The sequence below is a fragment of the Urocitellus parryii genome, chromosome 1 (genome assembly GCF_045843805.1).
Source record: "Urocitellus parryii isolate mUroPar1 chromosome 1, mUroPar1.hap1, whole genome shotgun sequence".
NCBI lineage: Eukaryota > Metazoa > Chordata > Mammalia > Rodentia > Sciuridae > Urocitellus > Urocitellus parryii.
This window is the reverse complement of record NC_135531.1, coordinates 281,717,561-281,732,862: the sequence shown is the minus strand read 5'-3', so window position 1 is coordinate 281,732,862 and position 15,302 is coordinate 281,717,561. Positions and strand designations below refer to the sequence as shown.

Sequence of the window (15,302 nt, the reverse complement as noted above, 5' to 3'; positions counted from 1 at the left end):
CGTGAGATGGCTTCTCCTGAGCTAAAGTAAAGAAGGCGGTCCCTCCACGCCGCAACCAGGATGGTGTCAGAGAAGTCCCTACAGGACTGAGCTTACCCACTGCCACCCACACCCATCCCCTGGGTGTCACAGACACTGAAAGGAGAATCTGGACTTCCATTCTCCTGACACCCGCTGCTCAAATAATCAAGCATCAGAGGAAGTCTGCCGAAACAGGAGTCACCAAGATCCAAACGTCCAGGAAACAGCTGAAGATCCCTGTCACACCAAGAAACAGGAGCACTCAGCTTCAATGAGAAAAGACAGGTAATAGACACACACACACTGGAACTATATGGTGAGGATTCAAAACCGCCATCACCAAAATGCTACAAAAAAGAATTGAAAATAAGTGAAAAAACAAAGTCTTAGCAAAAAATCAGAAGATACAAAAAAGAAACAAACGGAAACATTACAACTGAAAAATACAGAGGAGAAGGTATTGGCCAGGCTCCACAACAGGAGGGGGAAGGCGGAGGAAAGCAGCAGTGAACTAGAAGACCCAGTCTGGACGCCAGAAAAACAGGCTGGGAACCCGAGACTCTAACAAAATGATGCCACCTCCATGTCCTCTGGGCGAGAGGAGAGGACGGAGGGACTGATACAGCACTCATAGAAAAAATGGCCAAGATTTCCCAAATTGGGGCCCGGGGGAACTACGGATTCAAGAAACTAAAAAATGCCTAGCAGGATAATCTCCCTGCCAAAACCACACCAAGGCAGAGCCTGGTGAGACTCCTAGAACTACGGACAAAGCAAGAGACCTTGAAAGCATCCTAACGGAACGACACTTTACCCGTAAGACAACCGAATGACAGCAGATTTCTCATCAGAAACCAGGGAGGCCAGAGGGAAGCGCACGGTATCTCCCACGTGCTAAAAGGAGAGAACTTCCAGTGAACGCATCCCTCAGAGACGCAGAGGAAATCAGGGCATTCTCAAAGGAAGAAAAACCATGAATTGTCACCAGCCGACCTGCCCTGAGAAAATGGCTAGAGGAAAGAGACGAATGGGAAGGAAAGGATAAGAGGAGGAGTCTTGAGATGTCAGGAAGGAGAAAGCACAGCAGAAAGAATTAAAATATCAACACAAAACACCACTCACCAGGCTTCAGGAACATAGTTTACTAAACACTCATGTTTTTCAGGCCACTGTGAAGGTTCTGTTATACATGAAGGGTGAGCACCAAGGAAATTGCTAATTCTCTTCAGATTGTTTGAAAAAGCCAATGTAGGAGAGATTCATTCAGGTTTCATTAAAAAAAAAAAAAAAAAAAAAAAAAAAAAAAAAACACACCTCCCTGGTCACTTTCTTTACTTTTTTAAATAGCCAACATCTGTGTAAGTCAAGTTTCCCGAGAGAACATTACATATTGATAAAAACTCTAACTTCACTCTCAAGTTCATTCCAAATAGAGCTGCCCACTGAACAAACGCACACACAGGAGGCTGGGACGTAGTTACCGGTGAGGTCAGTTCAGATCAGCCACGGGGTCTCTGAAGCTCAGACTGAAGGGGGCCCTGTATGCAGGCCTTCAACCCTCTAGGATCCAAGTCATCAGCCTCCATGGGACAGGGGCTCTTCCTGCTCAGAACCAACACCTCTTCCAGATCCTCCTCACCCAAGAGCTCCCAGGGACCCTCCCATCTCAGACACATCAGTCTTGCACAGTAAACGGAAGTCCTTCCCCAGAGTGACCATTTCCTTGGTGCAGTGACTGGAATGCGTGGTCTCCTGTGCTGCAGGCTGGAGCCTAGCCCTCCTGGGATAGGACTGAGAGGTAGGTCTTTGGGAGCAGGTAAGTCACGAAGGCTCCATCCTCATGGAAAGCTTTATACCTTATGAAAGGGTTTAAGGGAACTAGCCAGGCCTTTTTGCCTCTGTCCTTTCCGCCTGTGAGGACACAGCATTCAAGCAGCAGAGATTGGTCCACACCAGAAACCAACCCAGCTGAAGCTTTGATCTTGGACTTCCTCCAGAACTGCAGGAATTACCCAATCTCGGGTATTTTGTCATAGTGACAGGATGACTTCAGACATGTAAGTCAGGATTCCATTGGGTGAAGTTGGGCCAAACTTCACTGGTCCTGGTGGGCTCAGAGAGGAAACCTGCTGTCAAGCAGAGGGAGACTCCAGCACATCTCTGCAGTACCCAGCCATCTACATTATTCGCTGGGTACCCACTCCAGTTCTTCAAAGCAGGACAATGACAATCTGACCCTTGTGACAAATGGTTAGGCTGGGGCATGTCCTAGATCACAGGCCTTGGGAGACCTGGGGAGAGGTATCACCCAACCAGAGGGGAGGGTAGTCTGCCTGTGCAGGCACCTGAAAGGGAAGCCCCAAGAGAAAGGGGGTTCCCAGCACGGCATGTGGCAGGGGGAACAGGGGACATCTACCATCTGTCAGTCACAGTGGTCACACCATGAATCAGGAATGAACTTGGCTGCACTCATCCATGAAGCTTTTCAAGGTCTTGCATGTCAACTGCAGGGTTTTTCTCGCACACCTGGAATTCCAATTGGGTTTTACAAGTCATGAAATGTGAGCTCTGCAGAGGAACAGAACCCCTCCCGGCCCAGCCCCATCGTCCCTAGAGCTGCCCTGGAGCCCAGAGCTCACCACATCTTGGCTCAGGGCCACCACCACTCCTTTAAAAACAGCATGGACAGCCCACTTGGGATTTCAAAACCATAAATGCACATTTTCCAAGAACCCCTTCCCAGGGCTGCTGCATGTGAAGCCAGATACCCCAGATCCGGAGCAGGGATGGGAGGAAGTGACCTCTGGGAGGCACAGGCAGCCCAGGGCAGGCTGGTGGCACATTGGGGCTCTGCAGTCCATTCCCCAGTCAGGTTTGATATATGGAACCAACCTGTGGACAGCAGAGAAAAAAGTGCCAAGAGAAGGAAGGTGACAGTCACCTCCTGTGTCAGTCAACTTTTTGTCACTATGACCAAAATGCCTGACGAGAACAACTTAGAGGAGGAAGGATTCCTTTGGCTCGCAGTTTTTAGGAGTTTCAGCCCATGGTCAGCCGGCTCAGATGCTGAGATCATGGAGGAAGGGGGTGAGGGAGGGAAGCTGCCGAGTTCATGGCAGCTGGGAAGCAGAGCGGGAGGGAAAGGGGCCAGGGGTGAGATATAACCCCCAACGGATCTTCGTGCCAACATGCCTCACCTGCCTACAGTTTCCACCTCATCCCAGGAGTCCATTCAGATACTAAACCACCAGTGAGTCAACCGCTGATAAGGTCAGAGCCCTCATGGTCCAGTCATCCCCAAGAGCCCCATCTCTGGACACCACGCACTGGGGACCAAGTCCTCAACACATGAGCTTTGGGGGGATGTTCCAGATCCAAGCCATAACACCTCCATTCTTCCAGAAGCAGGGAGTTGAGGTCTCCACCTCTACAGGCTCAGGGTGCCTTATCCAAAGTGTTTGGGACCAGAAATATTTTGGATTTTTTATTATTTTCAGATTTTGGAATATTTGCACATACATGAGATATTGAGGGATGGGACCCAAGTTTAAACAATGAGACTCACGTATGTTTCACATACACCCCATACACACAGCCTGGTGGTAATTACAGGCAGTATTTTAATAACTTGGTGCATGGAACAAAGTTTCATAGTGTAGAATTTTCCCACTTGGGGCATCATGTTGGTGCTCAGAAATTTTCAACTTCTGGAACATTTTGATGATGGATTTTGGGATTAGGGATGTTCAGCCTGCACCTCCAGGGTATGGTGAAGGACAGGAACCTCAGACCCAATATCAGAATATGGGGAGCAGGACTCCATACACGGCACAGAACTCACAAGACCTCCCACCACAAGCAGGAGAACTCTGGTCTCTGGCTTTAGCAGTGTGCAGGAGGCCTACCTCATGTGTACAGCTTCCTGGTTCCAGGAACCTAACTCCACGGGCTCTCAAGAGAAGCTTAAAGACCCAAGGCCTGATTCTGTCAGGACGATGACCCCAGCTGACTCACCAGCTAAGGTGCAGCCCTTCAGAGTCACAAGGTGCTTCTCTCCTGATCTTCAAGGGGATCCATGAAGCGAGTCTCAAGCTGTGCAGGCCTTTACTGAGAGAAGGGGCAACTGAGTAATGAAATTCTTTTTTTTTTCCCCAGTTGTAGACCGACACATACCTTTATTTATTTTTATATGGTGCTGACGATCGAACCTAGGACCCCGCATGTGCTAGGCGAGCACTCCACCACTGAGCCACATCCCCAGCCCCCCTCCCCCCCAATGCTGTTTCTTAATCCAGGAGGCGTTCTCACCCACGTCCCACCACCCCCCGAGACAAAGCACTGCAAGTTAAAGGTGGTGTGCAACAGCAGCTGGCCTTTTCAGTGAGGCCCCTGATCAGCACAGGAGTCCGCAGTGCAGGAAACACGGGCCATACGTTCTGCCAAGCACTCACCCTGCACTGGGGCCTTTATCTTTCACAATACCCCACAAAGTGCACCAGCCATCCATATGTGTAGGCTCCACATCCACAGGTTCAGCCAACCATAGATCAAAACTTGACTTTTTGTCATTACTCCCTGAAGGACACAATGCAGCAACCGTTTGCACAGCATTTCATTAGGTATTATTAGCAATCCACAGGAGACTTTCACAGCCCAAGGGGCCTATTGCAGTGTGCGCTGTGTGCTGCGTCTTCTTTGGGATGTTGCGTTTATGCAGATGTTATTGGCCATTGCTGTTCCTTTCCTCCCCTTGTCCTTCTTGGGCTTCGCCAGCTGCCAGTACACTGCCCTCTGAGGCTCTCACTCCACCTTGGTAGCTGGGCTGTGGTCGGGAGCACTGCCTCCCCACCAGCCGCACATTAGACTCAGCCAGCAGAGGGCGCCAGAGAGATGCTGGAGGAGGGCACTCTTCTTCCTGGCTCTGGCCTGCAGTGACCCCCTCATTCCCATTTCCTTCTAATTCGGCTGGAGTGCTGCACACCAGCGGGGCTCACCTTCCCCAGCACAGTCAGTGGCACCTGTGTGCCAGGTTTGGGGGAAGAGCCTGCCTCCTCCACTGCTGGCCAGTCCTTGCCCACAGGTCCTGACCAGCAAGCACGGACGCCTCTGGTGCCCTGTCCTGGGTACTGTCCTTCGGGGTATTTAGAACTCCCTCTACACATAAGATAAACCCTGGAAAATTAACACACTGCACATCACACCTGCCTTGTTCATGTGATTGTGTGGCTGCTGCCCTCTGGACTGGCCCTGACTGGCACAGAACTGGTACTCAGAGCAGCCAGAGAAGACATTGGGAACCGATCCCTCGTGCTCTCTTACTGCGAGGGGAAAGGGGATGCTGCTATGCAGAACTAAGCACTCGGGCAACGTCAGAATTAATGGAGCCATCTCCTTCAGCGGGCTGTGCAGCGCCAACCAGGGCAAGTGCCTTGGGGCTGCATCAGGTGCTAGACAGGCCTTGTGACAGCTGGAATGAGGACACGGGGACTCCGGTGTGTAGGGATCTTCTGAGTACCTCTCCTTGCTGCAGGTCTGTGAACAAACTCTCTGCACACGTCAGGGCCGGGGCGAGAAGCGCAGCGACAGCACTAAAGCAGCTGTCCCTGTCACAGGGCCAGTGTCTCTGAAAACCAACTTAACACACTGGCTGCACAACGGTCTCACCAGCACCTCACAGGAAAGCCAGGGCCCTGACGGGGACGGGATCTGCAAGCTGAGTGGAGACTGGGTTGGACCCAGATGAAACTGACAGTCTTGTTCCCGCTTGTCCCTCTGAGCCCCCACTGCTAGAACAGTCTGACCTGCACCGTTCCCCTGTCACAGAAGACTACGATCCCTTTGAAAACCCAGGGGGAGCCTCATCAGGGGGAGAGGCCTGGAAAGGGACACTCATTCTCCATACCCACAACCAGCCTTGTTGCCACTAACCTGTGATCAGGGCCAAATCACAACAGGGTCCAGAGGGATGAGGAGACACTATGCCCAATAACAGCTTATAAACCCAGAAAATGAAGGAGCCTTTCTAACATGTATCAGTAAACACATGGGAAACGCTTGGCAGTAGACTCCCAGGGTGTTAGACAAGGCAGCTGGACCGCACACTAGAGCAGGTGACACCCTGGAGAGCCAGGTGTAATGCTCTCGGGGGGCAGCTGGGGCAGCTTGCCCAGCTCCTTTGATTGCTTCAATGACAGCTGAACTAAAAGATGACTCGATCAGTTCCCCCAGCATGGAAGAGAGACCGCACAGGCCCAGGGAGAGACGAATGCCCGGGTGCATGTGTGTGACAAGTGATGCACGCTCACCCCAACACACTGCAGGGGCCAGCAGCAACCCCCAAGGCCCTGGAACAGCAGGAATGAAGCACGTGGGGCTGCCCTCGGGCACGCAGGCGCGTGATGGAGGTGCTGCTGTGAGGGGGACTCTGGAGGAGCCGACGCCCATGGATGGATGGCCACCAAAGGCAGGGAGAGACACGTGCCAAGGGAGAGCAGCAGACTCACGCCGGAAACCAAGACACCTTGGTCCACAGGGTTCTTTGGCTATGGCTAATTGGACGCAGTATGCCTAGAAACAAGATCACTAACTAACCAAAGAGAAAAGGAAAAAAAAGACTACGTTTGGGAGCCAAAAACCTGAGCAGAGCTGTGGCATGGTGACAGCCTCTGCCCCATTCCCTGGGCCTAACTCCATGCCCAGGCTGAGGCCCTATGACTGAGAGTGAGGCCGAGGGCCCTTGAGCTACAGTCCTGCACACGGCCTCCAGTGAGCCCAGGGCAGGAGCCTCTCCAGCCCCCAGCTCCACCTCCAGGGCCGCTGGGCCTGCCGCTGGGACACAGCGGGCCAGCAGGCACTGCTGAAGAGTGGACAGTAGAGGGCGCTGGGCAGGGCCTAGGAAGAGTCTGTCCTCCGGGTCCCACTGGGCCCTCCTTCCTCCACTACCTTGGCTCCTGGCCAGGATGTGGGACACCCAGCAGCACTCTTCTCACCAGAGTTCATCTTTCCCACCACCCGCCCCCCCACAGGCAGCTGCACAGCATTCCTGGGGAGGCCAGCCTGATGCAGCCGGCACCCTCAGGAAGTCCAACACCATCCCCTACAGGCAGCATCCCAAGGAATTTCTTGCCCCCTCCCACCCCAGCAATCAGTTTCCTGAGCACCATTTTTGGCCCCCCAATATGAACCGCTGACCCAAAGGAACCCAGTCAGTCCCCACCGTGGAGCAGGCTGCAAACTGTAAAAACCTGTAGATAATCTGCTGGGACAGTGGGCGGGGCTATGGAGGACCCAGGTCTGGAAGTCCTGAGAACTGCTGTGCACTCATCTCACAGGACACAGCAGCCGAACTCTGTCACTGTTTTCTGTGGCTCTAACAGTACACCTGAGCCCGGGTGTTTAAAGTCAAGGTGGCTCGTGGTTCCGGAGGATGGGAAGCCCGAGGCTGGGCAGCTGCGTCTGAGGGGCAACATGCTACCTCAACTCATGGTGGAAAGCGAAGGGCAAGTGAGCCGTGCAGGAGAGGCAGAACCCAGGCAGCCTGGCTTCGTGACGCCTGCTCTTGTTCACTCCCAGAGACAGAGGACAGAGCCCAGCCCCAACCCAGACACCTCTCACCAGGCCTTGGGGCCACAGGCCACCTCCAAACCCTAGCAGCCCTCTCCTGGCAGGGGCACGTGGCCTTCTGCATCACAGTGCACACTGCTCCGCCTGGGGCCAGGGCTTCAGCTCCTCTTACAGGGGGGCACGCCAAGCTTCCTGTTCAAGGACTAAATGCACCTCCTACGGAGCAGCAGCTGCCCTGGTCACAGACCGCGTTGTTAGTTCTGGTAAGTTGCATGTTCCTAGGAATTCTCCCATCCCTTCTGGATTTCCGCACTCACCCTCACAAGCGGTATATGCCTGTGTCTTTTGCCTGATGCGTCTCTCCAAAGTCCATTTCCCTTGAAAAGAAGCAACTCCAGGGCTTCTGGCTGCCCTCTGTTGTCCATCAGGGCTCCTCCTCCCACCTGCCTGTCCCGTTCCCTCAGTGTCAGGACCACACTCGTCACGGCTGCTCCTGGCTTCCTTCTGTTCACTTTTCCTTTCCTTCTTGCCCCACTGTTTTCCTGATGTTCCTTGGTTTGCCGGGATCCTGGCAGCATTTCCACCCCAAATCTGCCCGACTCTCTGCTCAGCGCACACAGGGGCGGCAGGCGTCCTCTAGACCACCTCCCTGGAGCTAACGTCTAAGGGACCAGCTGTCCCCACCCCGGGCCTCGCCTCTCCCGGGGCCACTTCTCCTTCCTTGGTTTACTCTCTTGGTTTGGTGGAGCCTATCCTCTAGGAATCTCCTAGGAACGGGTGTGTGGAATGTAAGCTTTCAAAGACCTCACAGTCTCAACATGACTTCATCTACCTGGGAACCAGCTCCCCTCAGAAACCTGGAGGTCAGCTCCACATTTCTCTATCCTGCGTGGCACTCAGGAACTCCTCGGCTATTCCGAATCCCGGTACTGGTTCTGTGTACTGTTCATTCTCTCCAGAAGTCGCCCAGTATTCCGAAACCCCGCGAAGATGTGCCGGCACAGTGCTTCCTTCTGACTCTCAGCCTTGCTGCACCTGGTAATGTGGACACTGACGTCTTGGTCCTCTCCAGGCATTTGCTGGAGTCCACTGCATTGGCCACAGCAGCAGTATCTTCAGTCTCTCCTCTGAGGCTGAGGAGAGTCCCCAGAGGAGGCACCTCTGCTTCCCGCCTGCCTGAGGTCTTCACGAGGTGAAGACCAGCAGGGCACGTCTGTGTCCTCCAAGCTAGAGGTGGCACAGCTGTCCAGCTAGAGAGGCAGGAGGCCGGTGCTTCTTCAAAGGCTGCCCATTAACCCTTCCTCCACCCCTTCCCAAGGTGCCTGGGACGGCCAGTTCCCCCACAGCTCCCGGGATGTCGGATTCTCATGTGCCGTTTCCTCGGGGTTTCTAAGTCAGCTGCCACTCATCTATTTTCTTAAGGAGGTCCTAATTTGGTTGCCATTTGAAGACATCCTAGTGAATTTATGCTTTCAAAAAAAAATTGAGTTATTTCCATGGGATTTCAAGAAGCAGCTATGAAAAATGGCCATGTTTAGCCACACAGGTAGCTGGGAAATGCTGCCAGAACTCTGGGAATCCATGTGTCCATCCCAAAACTAAAAGTCTTGGTGTGACAGACAGAGAGAACCAATGGTGAATGGAAAGTAACAACCTCTACCACAAACCTGGTGAGGCAGAGAGGGACTGAGGCCGTGTGTGACAGAAGCCTTCCTCTCCATCTAAAGACCGGGAGGGTGAGCAAGGCTCAGCTTGAGGAAGTGGCAGAAACAGAAGATACACGAAGAGCCGGCCACAGTGGTGCACAACTATAATTCCAGCAGCTCGGGAGGCTGAGGCAAGAGGATTGTGAGTTCAAAACCAGTCTCAGCAACAGCAAAGCACTAAGCAACTCAGTGAGACCCTATCTCTAAATAAACTACAAAATAGGGCTGGGGTTAGGTGACCCTGAGTTATCCCTGGTACCCCCCTCCCCTCCCCATAAAGGAAGAAAGCACACCAAGGAGCCACCGAGGGTCCATACAAACCTTTTTTTATTCAGTTGATTCACTCTGGGGTTCATCCCAAATCTCCACACCCTCACCCCCAACACACGGACAAGACTCATCACTCTTCAGAACAACAGGGCCAGCAGCCACACTCTCGCCAGGTCTCCCTCGCCCACCCCACAGTACACTGCAGGGCTGCACGGGCTGGAAAGCTGCAGGCTGCGAACACCTCTAAAGCAGAAGCCTCAGCCCCCGAGTCCCACCAGGTGTTGGGCAGTTCAAACCTACACACAAAATCTGATACCTCCCTGGACCCTAGGTGCACCTGTTTCACAGCCCTCCCCGCAGGCATGGCAAGCTGTTCAGAGCCCCTTCTGGACCTGCACATACCAACACTTTCCCATGGCCATCGCTTCCACCCAATGAGATATGGGCCAGAAAATTAAGGCATTTGCGGGGAATTAGAAGGGGAAAAGCATTTATTAAAGTTATAATAACACATCAAAAATGTCCATCATACCATTTTGGGGACAGGGAACTGGGGATGGAACCCAGGGCCTCATGCATGCCAGGCAAGCACTGTACCACTGAGCCACACCCCTAGCCCTCCATCATACTTTTGAAAGCTCTTAACTAGGCACAAGAGCAAAAATTGCCGTGGTTCCAGCCACTGCAGAAAAATTCATGTTCACCACCAAAGCAGAAAGTGCAACAGGGTTGGAGGGAGCATCTCTCCACCATGTCCCAGGCAGAGGCTCAGGGCCTGCCACACCCAACACAGGCACTGGGGGATATGCAGACACCCTACAGCTGCAAAATGTCATCCTGTGTGTGGAGAGCTGTGATCACAAACATCACATTCAAACAAGACTGATGCACATGTGCACATTACCTGGTATACCTCAGGGACCTTGAAATAAAGCAACTTAGGAAGAAAAGACCCTGAGCAACACGCAGTAAGGCAATGGAAGTCCCTCCCGCCACCCCACTCGCTCCTCCCACTGACAGTCTGGAATGGACACACGTCTCTGTGGAATTCTGCAGCAGGACACGAGTCCCTCTGTCCATGCGTGCATATCAGTTACTTTACTGCACAGAGTGAGTCAGAATGGATGGGAGGAGGGAGTGAGGCCCAAGTGAGCAGGGAGAGAAAGGAGGGCCAGTGGGAAGAGGTACTTCCAGGAGAGCAATCTGCACTGGCATGGAATCTAAACTCCTAGAAGTCAGCACTGGCTGCTGAGTGCCTGGTGGGTGGGTGGGTGGGCGGGCAGGCAAGGAGGCAGAAGCCAGAGCCTGTAAGGTCACCGAGCCACACTTGGCATCATCATGAGCATCCAGTGGTACCACAGGCTCCCAGGGCCTGAGGGAGCGGGCAGTCCACCCTTAGACGTCCACACCATTTCCTCTGTCTCTCAAGGATCCGGTAGCCAGAGGCTTAGCACAGAGTATCTGCACTTCTCAAGCCCATGGGGGATCTGAGGTCTCGTCCTTGGGCCGAAGGCAGCAGGAACACTGCAACACCCTTTACCAGAGGTCAGGCTACTGCAGACCCAGGAGCTCTGGTGGAGATGCACACTTGCTGCAGCTCCGAAGGCCCCAAGCTTCGGGCTGCAAAGACGGCAGGCTTAGGAAAGATGGATTCACGAAGGGCAGCTAACATTTTGCTCTATGACCAAACACATTTTAAAAAGCAAATATACTGCACTCTGCCATCTTCATTTTATAAAAGGACATTTTATCCTCCTAGTAGAAAGGACATGATTTCAGAATCTAAGACAATCCTGTAGGTTGAATCAATGTGTCCTCATCCTGCTCCCCTGCACAGAGCCCTCGCAGCCCAGGGTCACACTGTGGGCCACGCGACTCCAGCTTCCCCTGTTGCAGCTCTAGGTCAAGCTTGGGCCTCCCAGTCACAGGTTCTCCCAGCATTGTCACTGCCTCAAAGGCACATCCAATATGAGGAAGGACAGCAGTCCTGACAACAGCGACTCACACGTGCAGCCTGGGAGAGGCGCAGCAGCCGTCCTCACACCTGATGGAGTGAGCGCTCACTACGCACAGGCCCCGCCCGCCCGCTGCCACGTGGACAGCCGCAGAGCCCAGGCCGGAGCAGCTCTTGGGCAGGTCCCTCCCCTAGGCAAGCCCATGACTGCTGTAAATTTCTTTCACAAATTTTTTATTTGAAGAATCAATTCATGGAAAAAGAGGAAAAACTTAAATTTATGGTACTTAAGCCTGATGACAGAAACACAAGTCCTGTTAGAAACTGCTAGTGACCTATTTAACAGGGACACTCTGTTACCAAACATCAAAATAAACCCCAAAACACAAGCATCACTGAATAAACCCTTTTCTGGAACAAGACTTAAATAGCTATATAAATAACACAGGCAAAAATGAAAAGTCAAACAACATGAGACATTGATGGGTTTTTGGAAATACATCTAAAACTCTTAACCAGGATTCCAAAGCTGAATTCTCAGAGGTACGATTCTACCTGCCACCCCACAGCAGCCACAACTTGGGGTGCAATTTAGTGGCCCACAGCTGCCCGAGGTAGGCTGAGGACAACATTCAGGATCATCCCTCCAGGGCGTTAGCCCCTCTCCTGCACTGAGCCAGGCGGGCAGCGCCTCACCAGCTCCATATTTCCTCATGATGTGGGATGCAGTGTCCCAGGGCTTAGAAGCATGACTTCATAAAGTGCTCAGGTGGAGAGAGCTAGTCTTTCCTATCCTATAATCTATCCTTAAAAACAAAAGAGAAAGAGAGTTTTAGTAAAGTGAGTCTCACTAAAACAGGGAAGATGACCTTTGTCGGTTACCAACACTATTCTCAGATCCAGGTTTGGCAGCTATGAAGGCTCAAACAAAAGGATGAACCTCAAAGTTGTTGGGATTCTAAAACAAAAATTGGCAAAGGGAAAGCTGAATATGTCCTCTGCAAATGAAGAGCAGTGACCCTAGCCAGGCAGGATGCACACACCTGTAATCCCAGCAATCTAGTAAGCTGAAGCAAAAGGATTGCAAGTTGGAGGCCAGCCTCAGCAATTTAGCAGGCCCCTAAGCAACTTAGACCCTATCTCAAAATAAAAAATAAAAAGGGCAAGGGATGTAGCTCAGTGGTATTAACATACCCCTGGTTCAATCCTGAGTACCAAAAAAAAAAAAAAAACAGGCTACAACCCTGGCCACCTGCAGACCAGCTGGGGTACAACCCATGCCAGGGGAAGACCAGGAGTGGGCCACTATCCTGGCTCATTTATTCTCTCCCCAGACACATTACCTCCCTGGCCCAAATGGATGATCCGTTGGTTCCATTCTTCTCGAGACCATGGGAGACGGTTCAGTAACCAGAAGCAAGGCACTCCTGCACAGACAGCACTCTGGGGGCTGCTCTCCAGGCTGAGAACACAGCCTCAGTGTGTGAAGAGCCTCGGTACACCTCACCTGCAGCTTCTCTCCCACTGTGCCAAAGGGCAGAAGCGGGAAACCTCACCAGGAAATCAGGAAAGGGCTCCAAGTGGCATCAGTGAACTGCTCACTCCAGAAAGCACTTTCAACTCTACCAAGGTGACAAACCATAGCCAGCCCATCTCCAGTGACAAGAGACCCCTGCAGATGGGTGGTCAATATGCAGGAGGCTCAGAAGTCCACATAACCTCCCCTAACTCACTAAAGCTCCTGCCCAAGCCACAGTCCAACTCTGGGCCTAGTCCTACCTTGAGTGCCTCACAGAACACACCTGACTCTCTCCTGGGCTGGAGTCCATGCAGCAGGTCGCTCCAGCTATCGCGGCCCCCACCTACCCTTCTCTCTTCTCTTAGGAAAGGTCTCTCTTACTCAGTCGGACCTGAGCCCAAGCCCCTCACAGGAGCAGCACGGAGCCAAATCTCAGGGCTCAGGAATCCAGGCCACCACATCCCAACAGCTGGGCAAACGCCTAGGACTGGCTTTTCCCTCTGAATCACCTGCTGGCTTCTCCCTCAGAGCTGCATGTGTCCACACAAGGTGCCCAGTGCTCTGGCATGGAGCCCACCTATGACACCTAAAGAGGTACAATTCTATCCTTAGGCTGTAGAACATAAAAGCCATATGTATCCTGCCTGGTTGGCTAAAACATATGATGATGCTAAGAATTATTAACATATCATCAATTTTGACAAGTTAGATTTTCACATGGCAGAAATTCTAAACACTTAGGAAGTTTAGAATCACCACAAATCCTGACAATAGTCCTCAGAGGCTTCAACTGGCTAAATAACATTTCACTGGGAAATGCTGAGGCCACAGACCCTGGCCCACCTGCCAGTGACCTTCACTCCTGGCTGCACAGCCTTGAGGGAGGAAGCAAGCCCCACCCACACAGCCACAGATACCTGCAGTGACAGTCATCTCTCCACGACTGCCAGCTCTGGACAAGTGGGAAAGACTTCTGGCCTCACTCCTCTCCTCCGCCTTAGACTCTAGGCACAGCTACCAAAGCCGCTAGGCCCAGAAAGTGTAGGGCAGTCAACCAACACCAGATGTGTTGTCCACTGGACACCAGCAACTGAATGCCTGGAACCACCAGAGGACCTCCTGGTATGCAGGGACTAGAGACAGCGCCTCAGGTGTTTCTCATTATAACTGGCAGTGACAGCTGTTAGGATGGTCCCCATCTAAAAGTAGGCTGCCATATCCTGGCTGGTTCGTTCTCTGTGGGCCTCCTTAAATCAGTCAGTCTGGAAGCTTCCTGAAGTGAAAAGGCAGAAAACTCCTGACACCATTGGCAGGAGGCGAGGTACAGGAGGTATGAGAACAAGTCATGCACCGTGACCGTCACACCCAGATAACACTGACAGCCCGCGAAGCCAGGAAACCATCCTTGAATGAAGGCAACTCACAAAAAGAGCATGAGAGTGGTAGGAAGTAGGGGTATGTCGAATGCACACACGGACCCCAGAAGCAGGGAAAACAAACTAGCAAGTTCATGAACTGCATTTCTGTTCCCTACTTTTTTTTTTTACCAAAACTCCATTTCATTTAGATATAATGTTTTAATAGAATAATTAAATTGCAAAGTAGAAAAATAAATAAAAGCACAGTTCTGGAAAGTGCTAGGAGTCTTCCCTACTGGGGCTATCAGCAGGCCTCCAGTCTCACCCACACCTGCACACACTTCATGGCCCATTTCATTAACATACAACTGCAAAAATCCAAAACAGAAGTATTTAGGAAGAACAAAATTAAGTTTTGTATGAGCCTCTCGGCTGACAATGACCCAAGGACTGTTTGTTCCGTGGCCCCAGCACCTGAGATGGAATTACAGTCCATGAGAACAGGCCGTCTCTTCACCAGCGGTCGGCAGCACAGGATGGTTCACAAGATGCAGGCATCAGCGGTGGCTCTCCCTCAGATCACCTGTATCTTCTACTCATAAAGTAGGAACTTTTTAATGGGGTCTGGCAGGGGCAGCGAGGGAATCAGATGAAGTCGGTGTTTGCCAAGTGCTCTTCTCACGGCCACCCGGCACAAACTCAGCAAGGTCCTTGGAATGCCTGGAGAGTTGTGGGAAGAAACGGAGATCAGGGAAGATAAATTCCTGTCCCCACTGTGGAAGCCAAAGGCTGGCTGTGACTGACAGAGCCACACTAATGCCCAGGCCAGCTTCCTACTCGAGTCAGGTGAGCCCGCCCTGGGAGCAGGGTCTTATCTGCTCCTTCCGTCTCCACAGCCTCTTAACCAGGGT

The 15,302-nt window shown here is 52.3% G+C and overlaps 1 protein-coding gene across 2 annotated transcripts in view; it reads right to left on the bottom strand.

Annotated features, from left to right (window-relative positions):
- The window catches only part of Asb1 (ankyrin repeat and SOCS box containing 1), a 37,226-nt gene that overhangs the window by 9,062 nt on the left and 12,862 nt on the right, over positions 1-15,302 (bottom strand). Inside the window, exon 5 of one of the 2 annotated variants that reach the window (XR_003301473.2) lies at positions 14,866-15,111. Coding sequence is in view for 1 of the 2 variants with exons in the window: in XM_026396004.2 (XP_026251789.1) it covers positions 14,984-15,111 (128 nt within the window). In the remaining variant the exon portion in view is untranslated. Of the gene's footprint in view, positions 1-13,757; positions 15,112-15,302 lie in introns of those variants that run through there. The other variant, XM_026396004.2, reaches the window with a different exon arrangement.